General features: G+C 38.0%; 1 protein-coding gene across 6 annotated transcripts in view; it reads left to right on the top strand.

Moving 5' to 3' along the window:
* The window catches only part of rc3h2 (ring finger and CCCH-type domains 2), a 101,099-nt gene that overhangs the window by 56,118 nt on the left and 28,666 nt on the right, over positions 1-16,315 (top strand). For 5 of the 6 annotated variants that reach the window (XR_008725948.1, XM_055659886.1, XM_055659885.1 and 2 more), the window contains 6 exons: positions 2,868-3,176; positions 4,423-4,631; positions 7,311-7,741; positions 8,332-8,505; positions 11,773-11,931; positions 14,533-14,737. Coding sequence is in view for 5 of the 6 variants with exons in the window: in XM_055659886.1 (XP_055515861.1) it covers positions 2,868-3,176; positions 4,423-4,631; positions 7,311-7,741; positions 8,332-8,505; positions 11,773-11,931; positions 14,533-14,737 (1,487 nt within the window). In the remaining variant the exon portion in view is untranslated. The remainder of the gene's footprint in view (positions 1-2,867; positions 3,177-4,422; positions 4,632-7,310; positions 7,742-8,331; positions 8,506-11,772; positions 11,932-14,532; positions 14,738-16,315) is intronic. The other variant, XM_055659888.1, reaches the window with a different exon arrangement.

The raw sequence follows: 16,315 nt of genomic DNA, 5'->3' as shown, positions 1-16,315 counted from the left end.
GTGAAGGGTTGCTGGGGTCCCTGGAAGGAAGCGAGAGGGGTGGTGAAGGGATAAGTGTTATATCTCCTATGGTTGCAGAATTAAATACCTGTGAAGGGAGTGGGGTGGATGCGGGCTTCACAACAACAGGGGCGAATCCACATTTACTGAAGGAGGACATCTCACATGTCCTAGAGTGGAAACCCACATTTTGGAAGCCGATGTGGTGGACACAGAGAAACTAAGAGTAAAGGAATGTGCCCTGCAAGAGGCAGGTTGGGAAGAGGTGTAATCAACTTTGTTGTGGGAGTCAGTGGATTTGCAATAGATGTTAGTCGATAGTCTGTCCCCTGTGATGGAGACAGAGGGATCGTAAAAGAAAGAGGACATGTTGGTTCTTTTGATGAACAAAAAGCATAAGTGCCTAATGTTTGAGATTCATCAAAGGCTGTTGAGAGAAGCGATTGCTGGGGCTTTGACAGTCCTGTGTATCCTGTTTAGCTACTGCTGATGTCCCATAGGGTTGGGGAATAGTCAATATTGTTTTCTTGTTTAAGAAGAGAAATAGGAAAATCTTGGAAACTATAGGACAGTTAGCTTTTAATTAGTTGTAGGGAACTTATTTGAGTAGATTATTAAGGATGGGATTTACTCGCATCTGTGGCCAGTCAGCATGTCTGTGCAGGGATTCAGGAAGTCATGTCTTACAAACTTGTGAGCTTTTTTGATGAGGTGGCAAAAATGATGAGGGAAGAGCAGTGGATCTGGTCGAATGCTTTATGACAATTTATGAAGACAAGATACTTCATGGTAGGCTGATCCAGAAGAGTAAGGCATGTGGAAAGGGATCCATAGAGACTCAGTGGATTAGATGCAATGTCGCTTGTCCTTAATACAGAAGTTAGTGATAGAGGGATGATAATCTGACTGAACAGGGGTTTAGTCTGAAACCTCTGTTATTTGTTGATGTTAGGCCAAAAATGTAGGTACAGTGACTAGTAAGTTTGCAGGCACCACCAAAATTGGCCGAGTTATGGATAGTGAGGAAGATTGTCAAAGGCCACTCCAGGGTATAGATCGATTGGGAATATGTGCAGGGAAATGACAGATAGAGTTTAATCTGTATGATGTGTTGCACTTTGAGAGGTTAAGCGTAAGAGAAAAGTGTGCAGCAAATGGCAGAACCTTTGGGACCATTGACGTACAGAAGAATATTGGGATGGAGGTCCATTACTCCCTGAAACTGGCAAATCGAGTAGATGGGGTAGTATAAAGGCATACAACAAACTTGCCTTCATCATTCAGAGCATCGAGTATTAAAGTTGGGAAATCATGTTGAGCTTGTACTTGTATAAAGGTTTGGTTAGACCACAAATGGAGTGATGTGAGCAGTTCTGGTCGTCATAGAGCAAGAAGGATGCTTTGGAAAAACGTGCAGGAGAGATTCGCCAGGATGTTGCCTAGATTAGAGTATTGGCCACAATGAGAGGTTGAACAGTCTTGGATCATTTTCTCTGGAGTGTCAGAGGCTGAGGGGTAACATGATAACCAATATAAAGTTGCAGGCATAGATAGGATACATAGAAATGTCAAAAACTAGGTTTATGGTGAGATGAAAGGGTTTTGTTTATTACAGATTGCCTGGAATGCACTGCCTAAAGAGCTGGTGGAAGTAGATACGCTAACAATGTTTAGGAAGCATTTAGACAGGTACAGGAACAGGTAGGGGATGGAGGGATATAGACCATGCACAGGCTGATGGGATTAGTTTAAATTGGCATCAGCTCGGGTATCGTGGCGTGAAGTGCCTGTTTTTGTGCTATGATATGTGTTTGAATCAAGTGTTAAAATTAACTTGTTATGTTTTTCCTTTATGGCATAGTTATTTTGAGGTTTTGGGCAAAAAATATGCGTAAGTAAAAATCTGCTAACGTTGTAAAATCTTAAAAAAAAACGTGTTGAAACTGCCACTGGGCAGCATCTGTGAGAGAAAAAAACAAAGTAAATACTTTTGATACTTTAGCAATAATGTTGTCAGTCTTGCATCACGTTGTTTATTCTAAAGATAGCTTTGTCAGTGAAAGCAAATATCTTTATGGCTTTCAGCATTTCAGGGCAATATAACAACAGTTTGGCACGTATAATTTATAATGAAGTAAAACTAGAGATCAAAAATTAGCACTCTTTCAAATGGCACATTAAGACATTGTAGAAGAGAGATTTCAAGGAACATTGAAAAGGATGAGCATGATAAACAAGTGGAGATATTTAGGTTCGGATTAGTTTATTGTCAATGTACATGAGTGTAGCGAAATTCCTTGTTCGCATGAAGCTCACAGGAATATCATTCGAGATGCCCGAGCTTGGAGCCTGGGCAGCTGAGGCGACGGCAACCAATAATAGAGAAAAGGAATTGGAGACTGAGCATTATGTTGGGTGTAAAGGAGGAATTTCCACAGGTGATATGATCGGAGGAAATTAATGATAAAAGACAAAGGCAGAACGTTTAGAAGGTTGAACACGTGTGATAATTATGAAATTGGGGTGTTGACCGAGGAACAAATGTAAATCAGAGATTTGACATGAATGGATCTTGATACAAATTGTGACACAGGCAGTTACATTTTCAGTGGGCTCAAGTTTGGAAGTTGAAACTTTTTGTTAGCTGGTTAGAAATGAAGAGGAAAATGATTAGCTGTCTCATTACAAAATGTTAGACTTGCTGGAAAATATTTCAGAATGCCAGACTTGCCTGTTGGTGGTGTCCATTTTAATTTTGCTTTACTGTTTTTGAGCCTTGAAACCTGTACAAGAATGATCTTTTGTTGATTTTTAATATATTGTATTTATCGGAGGGGTGGAAAACTTAGCTGTATTCTTTACAATAGGTATCGGATGCGGAATAAGAAGATTAATGCTACAGTCAGGCCCTTCCCTCTATCACAAGCGCTTCAGAACAAAGTTGGAATTGCCAATATAGTCACAACATCTGCAGGAAATATAGTCTCTGTAACAGGAGCCACTGAAACCACTGTGAAAATGGTGCAGGCAACAAATGGGATAATTAGCCCAGAAAGTACTACACCACAACTAATACCACGATGTGCAGATACCTCAGCTTCTTTGGAGAATGCTAAGAAAATTGGACAAAACTGTCTGAGCACACCTGGATCACTATCTGGTTCACCACCAGAAACGTAAGATATCACTTTCCTTTTGTAAAATTTGAGATCCATACAACTTTGGATTGATATTCATTGTTACAAATTGGCACTCATTTTAACTCCGTTTTCTGCACAGGTCATTTAATCTTTCACAAAATATCACTCAATTAGAAGACCTGTCCCAGCCATTTTCAATCCTATCAGTGTTATTTGTGCACTATTTGTATGGGACGGGTAATGCTGACCTATGTAAAAGCTGTAGTCATAGGTGACAGTTGTTGATTTCTGACCTTGGGTGCCGGCTGTGCACAGTTTGCATGTTCTCTCTGAGAACGTATAGGTTTCCTTGATTTACTCTGGTCTCCTCTTACGTCCCAAAGATGTACGGGTTGGTAAGCTATTTAGCCGCTATAAATTGCCCTTGATGTATAGGTGAGGTAGAATCTGGCGGGAGTTAATGGGAATGTGGGGAAAATAAATTGGGATCAGTGTAAAATTGGGAGCTTTGTTATTTTCAGTAAATTTATACTCATAAAAAATCGCAGATCAGGACATGCCATGTTAATGTTGTTGAAAATTATTATTGCCCATGATAATTTTAAGGTTAACTCTAAAGCTGCATTCAAGAGAGGAAATGTAGTTCAATGCTTCAGTGTGTACTTAAAAATCTAATTTCTAATAATCGTTCATGAGGATACTTAAAAATAAAATTTATTTAAGAGTCAACCTTGGGACTATCCAAAGGGACAAAAGTGTTGTGTAATAATTTGTGTAATGAACACTGAATCTGTTGCTAGAGGTCTCAATTCATTATGTTTCATATCTAGTAAATAAACTGGGTCTTTTTAAAATTAAATTCCCACAACTGATTTATTTGCATACTAAAGAAAATATTAGAACTTATGCCGATATATTTCTTGTTTGAATGGCTTAATTGCAGTAAGCTTCGAACCGATGTACAGAATGGTTTAAATTTAATGTTGTCTGAGAAGAACCTTTTTGATAGTGAATTTAGTGTGTGAGGACAGGATCTTAGCAGTTAGCATGAGTAGATATTTTTATAATGGCTGCTCCCATCCTTGACAGACAACAGAAAGATATTTTGAGTATAATATTTTTTCCATGTAAGTGAGTAGTTATCTCCTTGGTTATCAAATTATTTATTTGTTTATTTTTTAAGATACTTCGATTACTAATATTTTACAATGTAAGCACATTGCTCCTGAAGATGCCAATTAAATTTGCATTTCATCATCAGAGATTAAATTTTGTTTTCCAGTAAAATTGGTTCACCTCCCAAGACGCTTCTCAACCAGGTGCTCCCTACTTCAGCTGTAATGTCATCACACATTGGACCAGATGTGACTGCTCTACCATCTGTAAAATCTGTGTCAAGAGTGTCTGTGTACCCTTCGCAGCAACCCGATTTGTACTATCCAGACCCCAGAGCAACAGTTTCCTATGAACTGCCTGCTTACCAACAACCAGGTAAGTCAAACCAAAATCTATAGTCTTCCATCCACGGTGATGGCTTGGTAAATCTAGGCTGTGCTGATGTCTGTTTATACTGACACAGTTTAGAATGGCCTCACAAAGTCTTGTAGAACAAGATACTGCCAAGCCCGTGAAACCTTTTTTAAGAGATAAATTAATTTACTCTCTTCCATCTACTACTTTCATCCGCCACTATTTCTACACTTTTTGTTTCAACGGTATTTATCAAATTTTGTCAATAAAACGCCCCATTAAATCTGAATTTTTCAGACATTGTTTAAAATAAACCCTTTGTCATAAATCTCCTTTTAAACATTCCCCCTCTCATCTTAAATTAATGCCCTCTGGCATTTCTACCCTGGGGAAAAATACTGTACCTACTTTATCCATGAACCTCATAATTTTATATACTTCTATCAGGTCGTCTCTCAGCCTCTGACACTCCTATCTCTCATGGCTAATACCCTGTAATCATGATAATTCTCTCCTACATACTTTCCAAACCCTCCACATTCCTTAATTGAATTTAGAGATACAATGTGGAATCAAGCCCTTTGGCACACCAAGTCCACGTCGACCAACATTCACCCCTGCACTAGTTCTATTTACTACACTCTAGGGGAAATTTACAGCCAATTAATCTACAAACCTGGTTAATTACATGTCTTTGGAATGTGGGCAAACAACCATGCAGTCACAGGGAGTACGTACAAATTCCGTTCAAACAGCACCCATTGTCAGAATCGAACCCGGGCCTCTGACATTCTAAGGCAGCAACTTTACCACCGTACACATGTGTCACCCTATAATTCTCATAATGTGGTGAACAGTACTGCACACACTACCTTGTATTTCTACATAACTTTGTATTTCTAAACCTTTTCTCTTTCACAGCCACTCCTGGTGTTTCGCAATCTTATAGCACCCCTGTAAATTTTGATATTGAGGTTTAGTCTGTACATCTCTTTCTTTAAATTAGGAGAAAACGTGGATATGTCTTTACCTGTAACTTTGTTACTCAACTTGATCACCATGATGCTGCATTGCCATTTATCTAGTCAATTACTCATTGAATAAAGACATTGAATTTTCACAATTATAACTTTAACAGGGTTGTGTTAACAGGTCCTGATTTCCTTTTTTATCTCAGGTTATGATTTCTTAAGAATTTTACTTAGATCTGGAATTAATTTAAAAGCAAAATGCTCGGTTTACTCATCATTTGTGGAAAGATAAACCATTACGTTTCAGTTTTGAGATCCTTTATTAAAAATAGGAATGAGAAAACAAATTAGATTTTGGTGGCAGAGAATACAAGGGAGGGATGGGTGAACAAAGGAATACGTGAGAACTAAGTTCCAGCGTTTTCTGTTATTTCAGATTTCCACCAACTGTAGTTTTTGTGATTTTATTTTTCACTAGCTTAAATTCTTGGCTGGCTTACTCCTTTCTTTCTGAACAGGGGTAGCGGATTCACCATCTGCCAATACCTGCCAGGGATAATTCAAGCACATTTAATAGGCATTGCAATCACCGGATTTCCCACCAATAATATCTGTCAGTAACCTAAGTGAGCCAGCTACATTAAAAAATTGGCTGCAGAAACACAGAAAATTGGGTATCTGGGGCAAGTAATATTTCTCCTAATACCACAAAGCCTTTCCACCATCTATAAGCTTCTGGGTAGGTGCAGTCCACAACAACTGTGAAGCTGAATACCACCCAGGACAAAGAATACCATTTGATTTGGTAACCCATACACTATCCTAAACCTTTATCTTTGCCCCCCCCCCCCCCCCACTGATGCATAATAGCTGCAACGTACATTATTTACAAAATGAAATGCATTTGTTAACCAACTATTTTTGACAGCACATCTCCAACTTGAGTCGCATACCAACAAGTACAAGTGGTTCAAATACATGTTCCTCTGCAAGTAACACCACATCATGACTCTGAGATATCACTGCTCCTTCATTGTCATTTGTTCAAAATTCTGGAACACCTTCCTGAACAACAGTGAGGAAGTGCTTCAGTAGAAGGACTGTAATGGTTCACCACGCTCTCCATTATGCCAATTAGAGATGGGCAATAAATGCTGGCTTTACCAATAATGCACAGGTCTCAATCTTTTAAAATTATGTATTCCAGCAATTTAAAAGATCTCCAATGCCTACCCGCCTTCTTCAGCAGCAGGCATTAAGGCTGAGTAACTTATTCACATCACGCACTTCAAAGTGTCAGTTCAGTTTTGACCTTAATCACCTTATTCTATTTGTTTCTTGTAGGAATATATTTAATTTAAATTTCTCAGCCTTTTAAATTGCAAAATAATTTGAGATTTTAGGACCTATTAATGGTTTATTTTAAGTAAAGAAGGCGCTTCCACTCCCTCCCACCACTTAATACAGAACAATCAATTTTATAGATTAATATGCAGCCATTTCTTAACAAACAATCTTTTAATTCATAATGTGTTTTTTTTAAATTATATCATAATGTTCCACATAGCATAAAAAATTGAGAAAGTTGATTATTACAAATCTGCTGGGCAACGGTACCTCTAATGCACTTACTAATGTTTGACTTAAGGTTGTATAATCTGTTCTAGATGACAAATAGTTTAACTTGATATTTGTGTACCTTTTTCTTTGTTCTTTTAATTTCACACAGGAGGATATTACCCTCCACATACTGGTCTACCATCTGGTGTGTCTGCTTGTCTTCCCCGCTATGTACGTCCCAACAGTATGCCAGAATCCCCTCTCCCACCCACTGTGCCATTCACGGACCACTACAATGCATATCCACCACGAGAACGACTAGCATCCTCGCCCTACCCGACAGGCCCACCCCAGCAGTATGGTTCTGTTCCTGCGGTCCCTTCTGGAATGTATGCCCCAGTCTATGATAGCAGACGCATGTGGAGGCCACAGATGTATCCACGGGATGATGTCATGCGGAGTAATTCTTTGCCTCCGATGGATGTGGTACCTTCAGCCACCTACCAGCATCCACCACGAGAACGATACAGCTCACTTGATGGATATTGTTCTATGGCTGGGCAACCATCAAATGAACAGAGGAGCATCGCCATGCAGAGAGTAGGATAGTTTGGAATATTTTTGCTTTTTTTTTTTTAACATATCGGCAACAATTGTGATCCTTCAATAAATAAAGAATTATTTGCTATTGTAATGGTTTCATTTTGATGGGATGTAGTCTATTTTGCAAGTTAAGCCTATTATAATGGTACTCAACTATACTGGTAAACAAAATAAAGTAGCTTCATAATTTAAGAGCAATATGTTGGATCAGGCGGCAGCATCACTGGAGAACGTGGATAGGTGAAGTTTTGGATCAGGACCGTTCTTCAGACTGAACGGTTCAGACCCGAAATGCCACCTATCCATGTTCTCCAGGGATGCTGCCTTACCCGCTGTTACTCCAGCACTTTTGTTGGTAAACCAGAATCTACAGTTCCTTGTTTCTACACAACCCTAATCTTAATGTTTAATGTTAGGTTATGCTTATTTACTTATTATGCCAATTGGAGAGAAGTTATGCAATATTTCATTTGGATTCTGAATATTGTTTAAAAATTAAGTGCATTGGTAAGAAGATACATTGTCTTGTGTTTAGAGTTTTGAAGTTATGAATTAAAGGTTATTTGTCACTTGTATCTTCCTTGCAGGAAGCGTACAGCCGGATGCAGCAGCCAGGCTTCGATGACCTGTTAAGACGGAAACAAGATCAATGGGCTCAATATTCTACTCAGAAGCCTCCACTTGTCTCTTCTGCTTTGTCTACAGTAGCACAACCCTCAGCTCCTCCATCCCCCTTGTTCAGTGTGGATTTCAGCTCAGAGGTATGCAAGTCAAATCGGAGTTTAAAATGATAGTAATGAAGTCAAGTTGATTTCTTGTCATATGCACGAGTATGGTGAGGTACAGGCACATTAAAAGTTTTGCTTGCAGCAGGATCGCATGCATATACTGTAGAATCGGACTAACAGGCACGAACAAACTAAACATAAATTACTTAATGTTTGTAAAAGAAAAATAACTGAGTAAAAATACGGACATGAGTGCAAAAACATAATAGAAAATAGTCTAATAGACTTAGCGGTGGCGCAGCGTTAGAGTTGCTGCCTTACACCCCAGAGACCTGGGTTCAATCCTGACTACGGTGCTTGTCTGTACGCAGTTTGTACATTCTCTCCGTGAACTGCGTGGGTTTTCTCCGAGATCTTCGGTTACCTCCCACACTCCAAAGACGTAGAGGTTTGTAGGTTGATTGGCTTGGTATAAGTGTAAATTGTCCCGTGTGTGTGTGTGTGTGTGGGTGGTGCAAATGTGCAGGCATCTCGGGTGGTGCGGACTCTGTGGGCCGAAGGACCTGTTTCCGTGCTGTAAAACTAAACTAAAAGTAGTGCAAGCTTGGGTCATAATGTTCTGTTGTCTAGGTAAGATTAGGGTTGTGTAGGTTTGTTCAAGATCCTGATAGTTGTAGGAGAGTAGCTGTTCCTGAACCTGGTGGTGTTGGATTTTGGGCATCTGTTCCACCTTAGTTTAGTTTAGAGATGCTGCTTGGAAACATTATGGCCAAAGCAACACATCTACAGCTGTGACAGCATACCTCTCTAGTGACCCAATGGTAGCAGTGAGTGGAGGGTATGGCCCAGTTTGCTGGGATCCTTGATGATCGATGCTGCCTTATTTTGGAAGTGCCACGTGTAGATGTTTTTGATGGTGGGAACGACCGTGCCTGTGATGGGTTAGCTGAGCCCACCACTCTCTGCAGCCTCTAGAAATATTTTGGATTAGTAGGATTGATGAGAGTGCTGTACTGGGAGCTGTGGCAGGGTCAATGGACCAAATCTTTGCCTCCATAGGCCATAAGCGGAACAGAATTAGGCTATTCGGCTCATCGAGTCTGCGCCATTTGATCATGGTCTATTTTCCCCTCTCCACCCCATTCTTCTGCCTTCTCCCCGTGACCTTTGACGCCCTTACTAATCGAGAACCTATCAATCTCTACTTTTAAAATACCCAATGACTTGTCCTCCCCAGCCATGTGTGGCAATAAATTCCACAGATTCACCACCAGTGGTACAACTGTTCTTTACTTTTTATTGATTAATGACAAATGAAAATATTAAGGCTAGCTTTTGCTCTTGTGTCAATGGAGTACGTACGGTATTTGTCCCAGATTATTTGTACAGTGATTCAGCTCGGCTCTACTTCAATTCTGTGACTCTTGGCAAATGATCCGCTATAAGCATTTAGTTTAAATTTATGAATTTGGTGCAATATTAGCTATAGAAAGTTGTTCGATCTACGATATTACAAGTAATTCTTTACTTTTGAGGTGATCTGTGATAGTATTGCATGACGTTTTAAAGCATAACTTATGTGATAATGTTAAAAATGCATAGTGGATGTGGAGAGGATGTTTCCACCAGTGGTAGAGTCTAGGACCAGAGGTCATAGCCTCAGAATTAAAGGACGTTCCTTTAGGAAGGAGATGAGATGAGGATTTATTTTTTTTAGTCAGTGGTCTGTGAAATTCTTTGCCACAGAAGGTTATAGATGATGTTTTTAAGGCAGATATAGATAGATTCTTGGTTAGTACGGATGTCAGAGGTTATGGAGAGAAGGCAGAGGAATGGGGTTAGATGGGAGAGATAGATCAACCATGATTGAATGGCGGAGTAACTTGATGGGCCGAATGGACTAACTCTGCTCCTATCATTTATGAACTTATGAAACTTGCTTTTCCACAAAGGTTTGACATTTTATATTGCCTAACATAAAGAACGTCCATATTATTTCCCTTTATTTTGACTCTTATGTAATAGTAACAATTACTTGTTAGGTCTAATAACCACTTGTTAATTTTGAAATAAATAGTAATAGTACATTGCATTGTTACTACAGAATCCACTCCTACTAAATACATGTTTTATGCATTATCATGTATTTTCATCTTTTTAGGAAGTTCACTGTTTCTTCAAATTATGGTGGAATGCTTCAGCTTCCTCTTTCAGTGAGCAGCAAAGCTCTTGTTTCACTGTCATTCTAATTTCTAGTTGGGACACCTTTTTGAATACAGAAGTATCTGCTCAAGAAACTAGCCTATTGTTAAACAACAATGAACAGTATTTATTTAACATTAAATTTGAGCATACATTGTACACGTAATAGAAAACAAAATATTGTGAATATTTATCCACAGACACTCCTTATTATAAAGCTGTAGTTAAAGAGCAAGGCTTACTTTGTGTTTGAAATTTTACCTGTCCATGTTCTCCTGCAATGCTGCCTGACCTGCTGAGTTACTCCAGTAATTTGTACCTTTTGTATTTTCTTTCTCTGATATCGTTTTACTCAGCTGATTGCAATAAAATTCCAATATGCTTCAGTAATGTTGGATCTTCTGAGGCTGATCTGAGTTGAAGAATATAACAGGAAAAATATATTGGTATTTTTGCATTTTCTGTGAGTGTGGAATTAGTTATAAAACATTGTTAGCGGCATTTGTAAATGGTAAAGTATGAAAGAAGGATATTATTTTAAATTTGGGTTGGCCTTTTGCTTTCTTCCTCTTCAGTATATGTGTATTAGCTTCACCTAACGTGCCCTGCTTCTCACATGCTCTGCTATTTAGTCAGTGTGTGTGACGTGCTTATCTCCATGACAGCTACAATAGCACCACTTGAGATCTATCGTGTTTAGTCATCTTGGGCTTGCCAACATTTAGCTTGTTTAAAAATAAAGCCACCACTATGGAAGTATACTTCTACTATACTAATTTCAGTGACTGATTCAAGAAAAACATTTTTAAGAATATTCTCTTAATGATGATATTAATATAATTGTATATTTTTTAATATTTACCATTTGCTTTAGGAAAATATGTTAATAGTTTAAAGCACATGTCCCCATCCTCATTTTTCTCCCCCCCTCCTCAATAGACCCCAAACCATTTATCATTCAGTTATTCAAATTTCATGCGGACCCTAGCAAAGTGTGTGTCTATGTACACATGCATACTGAATGAATTTTGGTGAAGTTGTAAATTATTACAAATATTACCTATTAGAATAGTAATATATTTGCTTGTCTTTTAACAGTTCTCTGAGAATACGAGTGACTTGTGTGTCAGCACCAAAATTGATGATGACAACATGTCCCACTACTCTCCATGGTCCTGTGGGACAATTAGTTCTTGTATTAGTGCAATGGAGTCTGATCCCAAGAATGTCATGGCAACCACCAACGTAGAGATATTGGTAAGCCAGTTGATCTCTTTCAAAAAATCTTTTTTCATTATTGTAATTGACATTAAATGACTTGTGACTACAAATTTTGAAGTGTTCCTTTAAACTTAATGGATTGAAAAATGAAACCACTAATATCTTCCCTAATTTTGCTCTTGAAACCATTTTACTGCCAAGATTCTGTAGTGTGAAACCTTGATTAATTTCCAAAGTAGTATAACAAAATGCGTCCTTCATTAAATTCTATTTATATTTTTTCTGCTTTCATTTTCAAAGCAAGGAAATGTGTGCATAGAATTTCAAGTTGATGTGTAAGAAAGTATGTTAGTGTAATTGTGTCCTTCAGTATTATTTGATGGAAATGTAATTGTACATAGTACAATTCAAGAATTTTTATATTGATACTTGTGTAAATGCAAGTAAAATAAAATATTTTTGCATGGCTTTTATCAATGTGCACCATTGTCCATAGAAATCTGGCTTTGATACTGTCCTTTTATGGATTTCTAACCTTCTTCCTATGATTGGCTTCCCCTGCGTGCTCCAGTTTCCTTCCACAAGCTAAATAAATATTAATAGGTTAATGGTACAGTAAATTAGCCCTATTATAGGGTACGGCAGAAATATCTGGTAGAGTTGATGCGTATTGGGTGTAATGGATTACAGAGGAAGAAATTAGCAGATTGGGACCGAAGGGAATGCTCTATCATAATCAAATAATCAAATAGCCACCTTACTAGTCTTAAGTAAATTAGATATTTAGATCTACAGTAGTATAAATCTCTCAAGTTTTCGAATAAGCAGTTACTTAATATTTGATCATTTTCTTCATGATTCTTGAAATAATTATATGAAGGTGTTCCCAAGCTTCTCGAAGTTTCAGTATATTGTATGTTATTTACTGATATTTTTGTTTCAAGTGTTAAGTAATGAATAACCAAAGGAAGACTTCTATTTCATTTAGTTTAATGACAAGGCATGGAAATGGGGCCTTGGGCCCACCGATTCCTCGACGACCAACAATCATCTGTGCACACTAGTTCTATATTATCCAAACTTTCGCATCTACTCCCAGCACACCAGGGGCAATTTACAGAATGCAATTAACCTACAAACTCGCATGCCTTTGACATGTGGGAGGAAACCCAGGGCATTCATTCTGAAACCTTCACATTCCGAGGGAAAACATGCAACCTCCACACAGACAACACCCGAGGTCTGGATTGAATCTGGATCTCTGGCGCTGTGAGGAGGCTGCTCTGCCAGCTGCGCTACTATGCCGCCCTAATATTTAATTTTTTACGCTTCCTGAGCTTTCTATAACCTGTGGAAAAATGTAGGTCCACTAGGAACCATTTCTTTGAAGTTCTCAGTGACATTTCTTTGAAAATCTGTGTCCCTTTATAATTCCAGAATGGGGTGCTATTCCCATGTGCCTGCTGATCTTTCCCTTCCAGGTGATGGTAAAGATCATGTGCATGGAAGTGCCTTTGATGAAATAACATGACTGACAATGAGTCCATATCATCTTTCATTAATATATATTTTGTTATTAAAAATCATGTTATATGGGCCTTGGCTTACTCTGTTGGGTGTTCAGAGTTTGCATTATATCATGTCCTATGAATAGCCTTTGAAAGCTGATTTTTTTTTTTAATTATCTGCTATCACAGTGAAAAAAAGAACTGAATGTGGTTGGAATGATTATTAGTTTATGTACAGATCCAGACACCATTTATTACAATGTTGATCTTTGCTCTATATTATCTAGCTGAGCAATTGGCAAGGGGCCAGCTCTCAGGTGCCTCATTGCTCCAGAAAGAATATGTTGTAAGGAGGTGGTTGGTTGTTGTCTGGAGAGTTCCTGTCATTATTACCTCCCTTGTAAATTTATCTTACATTCAGAATGCCTCTTCATGCCATAATTTCCTTATGGAAAACCACTGATGTATTGTAAACAACTTGCAGCATAAAAACATTCAACTAATCTATCTATACTGATTTGTGTGAGCCTCCACCAATATTTGATAACCTTCCATATATTTTCTTCCACTCACCCATACATAGTTTCCTTTTAGTAATTTCACATCAACTGTTCAATGTTCTGCAGCTTTTTTGTGTGTTCTAATGGTACATGTTTTGTGTTTTGAGCATAAATTTTGGCACAAGAATCATAGGCATCATTTCAATTGAAGAAGGGGATCAGAATCCAGATATCTAGGTTTCAGCAACAATGATTGGATTTAAAATTTGATCATACAGGTGACCATTGCATTATGAAGGTTGTATTCCTTGAAAATGGTCCATACTGTGATTTTTTTAAAATAAGTGTTTTTTTTTGTACTACACAAAGCCACATCACCTGTCAAAAAACACTTGTAAAACATGTTTTTTCATGTTCCACGAGAGCACATTTATTGCATATTGGGTAGTGATCTGTGTATTCTGTAAGGGGGAATTTCCATTTCTTAAAAGGCTGTAATGTGGGGGAAGGTCGCCTATTCACTAATATCTTCATATTGGAAGTACATATTTGTCATCGACCTTGTTAATCTTTTATTAACTGTATATTTTAAACATTTTATTTTTCACATCTTTCTTGCCTTCTTTCAGGACCTTAATGTGAAACGAAGTCTAAATATGTTTGGCCCTCAAAAAAGGGGAAAGGATGAAGATCCTATAATTCCATTTGGTGACGGACCGATCATCTCTAAATGGGGTGCAATTTCCAGGTCTGCCCGCACAGGTTATAACAACACAGACCCAGTCCAGGCTACAGCTTCCCAAGGAAGTGCTACAAAGCCCATTAGTGTAACAGGTTAGTTGTGTTTCCTATTAGATATCATTGCTTTAAGCAACTAAATATATTTAGAACATTGTAAATGTAAATATTATGGTATACTTTAAGCTAAAGTGGGCGGTAAAGAAAAAAGGATATGTGCTGCTAAAGTAAGGATAACTGCATAATTTGGATCACTCAGACCCATTTCTAAACTGCAAGATGTTTATATTGTGGCTTTGGTTAATTGTTTTAGGAAAATTATATAGTTTAATAAATGTCAACTCTTCAATTCAGGTTGCAGGCAGATAAAGGAATTTCTGTTATTTCTGGAAAGCTGGTTTCTTAAGTCTTCAGTCCAAAGGAATTTCTGTTATTTCTAGAAAGCTGGTTTCTTAATTGGTCAATGCAATAAAACTGTTTTAAAACGTGCATTTATCTCTAAAGTAGTAACATCACAAAAGGCAAGTGATTACTAAAAAACATTTATTTTAGTAGTTCTTTGTTCTTGAACAAAATAAATACTGACAGATCTAACTGTTTATTTTTGAGGCAGAGTCGATCTGTATTGTTTTTAAGTTAGCTAATAGACTTACCTAATAGCTAATAACCCCAGGCAGGATAGATAAACTCTTTTTCAAATTTCAATTGGAGTCTGTGGGTTCCAGGACATGTAATGCATTTTTCATCTATGTTCCTTAAATGTAGTTATACTATTTGGAAATGGTGAATGATTAAAAAAAAAAAGAAAAAAGCCATCAGTTCAAGTTCTGACAACATAATTATTGACAAATAATAATCTTTTATTTAATCTCAAAAACTGTGTCTGAAATATTGAAAGTTTAAAAAAAGTCTAGATGTTAGAAATCTAAAATTAAAACTCCATATGTTTTAAGATGGCTTTGAATGAAACTTGTGGAAAGGTACTACATTGGAGTAATGCAAATTACAACATTATTAGGCAGGACTGAGAGAGTAAATTGGGATCAATTGTTGGTAGGTGAGTTCACATCTGACATGTGGGCATTTGCTACCTGAGCCACGGGCCAAATCGGCGAGGGTACGTAAAATTAAAAAGCTAAATGCGTGGCTCAAAGACTGGTGTGGGAATAATGGGTTTGGTTTCTTGGGCCACTGGCACCAGTACTGGGACAGGGGGGATCTGTTCTGTAAGGACGGACTTCACCTGAACGGTGCTGGGACTGGGGTCCTGGCAAATCATATAACTAGGGCAGTAGAGAGGTCTTTAAACTAAGTAGCGGGGGGGAGGTATCAAGGGGGGTAATAACGGCAGGGGTAGAGGAAATAGAGCAGGGTATCAGTGGGGAAGCGGAAAGTCAAAATGTGACAGGAGACAGAATGTGTGAAGATAAAGCTTTAGATGTAAAAGGGGCAAAAACGGAAAGGAAGGGTAGTAAAAATCATCTGAAAGTGCTTTATCTAAATGCACGGAGTATTCGTAATAAGATAAATGAATTAACGGTGCAATTAAGTATATATAGTTATGATATCGTGGCCATTACGGAGACATGGCTGCAAGGGGATCAGGACTGGGAGTTAAATATAGAGGGGTACTCGACAATTAGGAAAGATAGACAGGAAAGAAAGGGAGGAGGG

Source organism: Leucoraja erinacea, chromosome 31 (assembly GCF_028641065.1).
Source record: "Leucoraja erinacea ecotype New England chromosome 31, Leri_hhj_1, whole genome shotgun sequence".
Classification (NCBI taxonomy): Eukaryota; Metazoa; Chordata; class Chondrichthyes; order Rajiformes; family Rajidae; genus Leucoraja; species Leucoraja erinaceus.
This window is presented reverse-complemented; position numbering and strand designations above follow the sequence as displayed.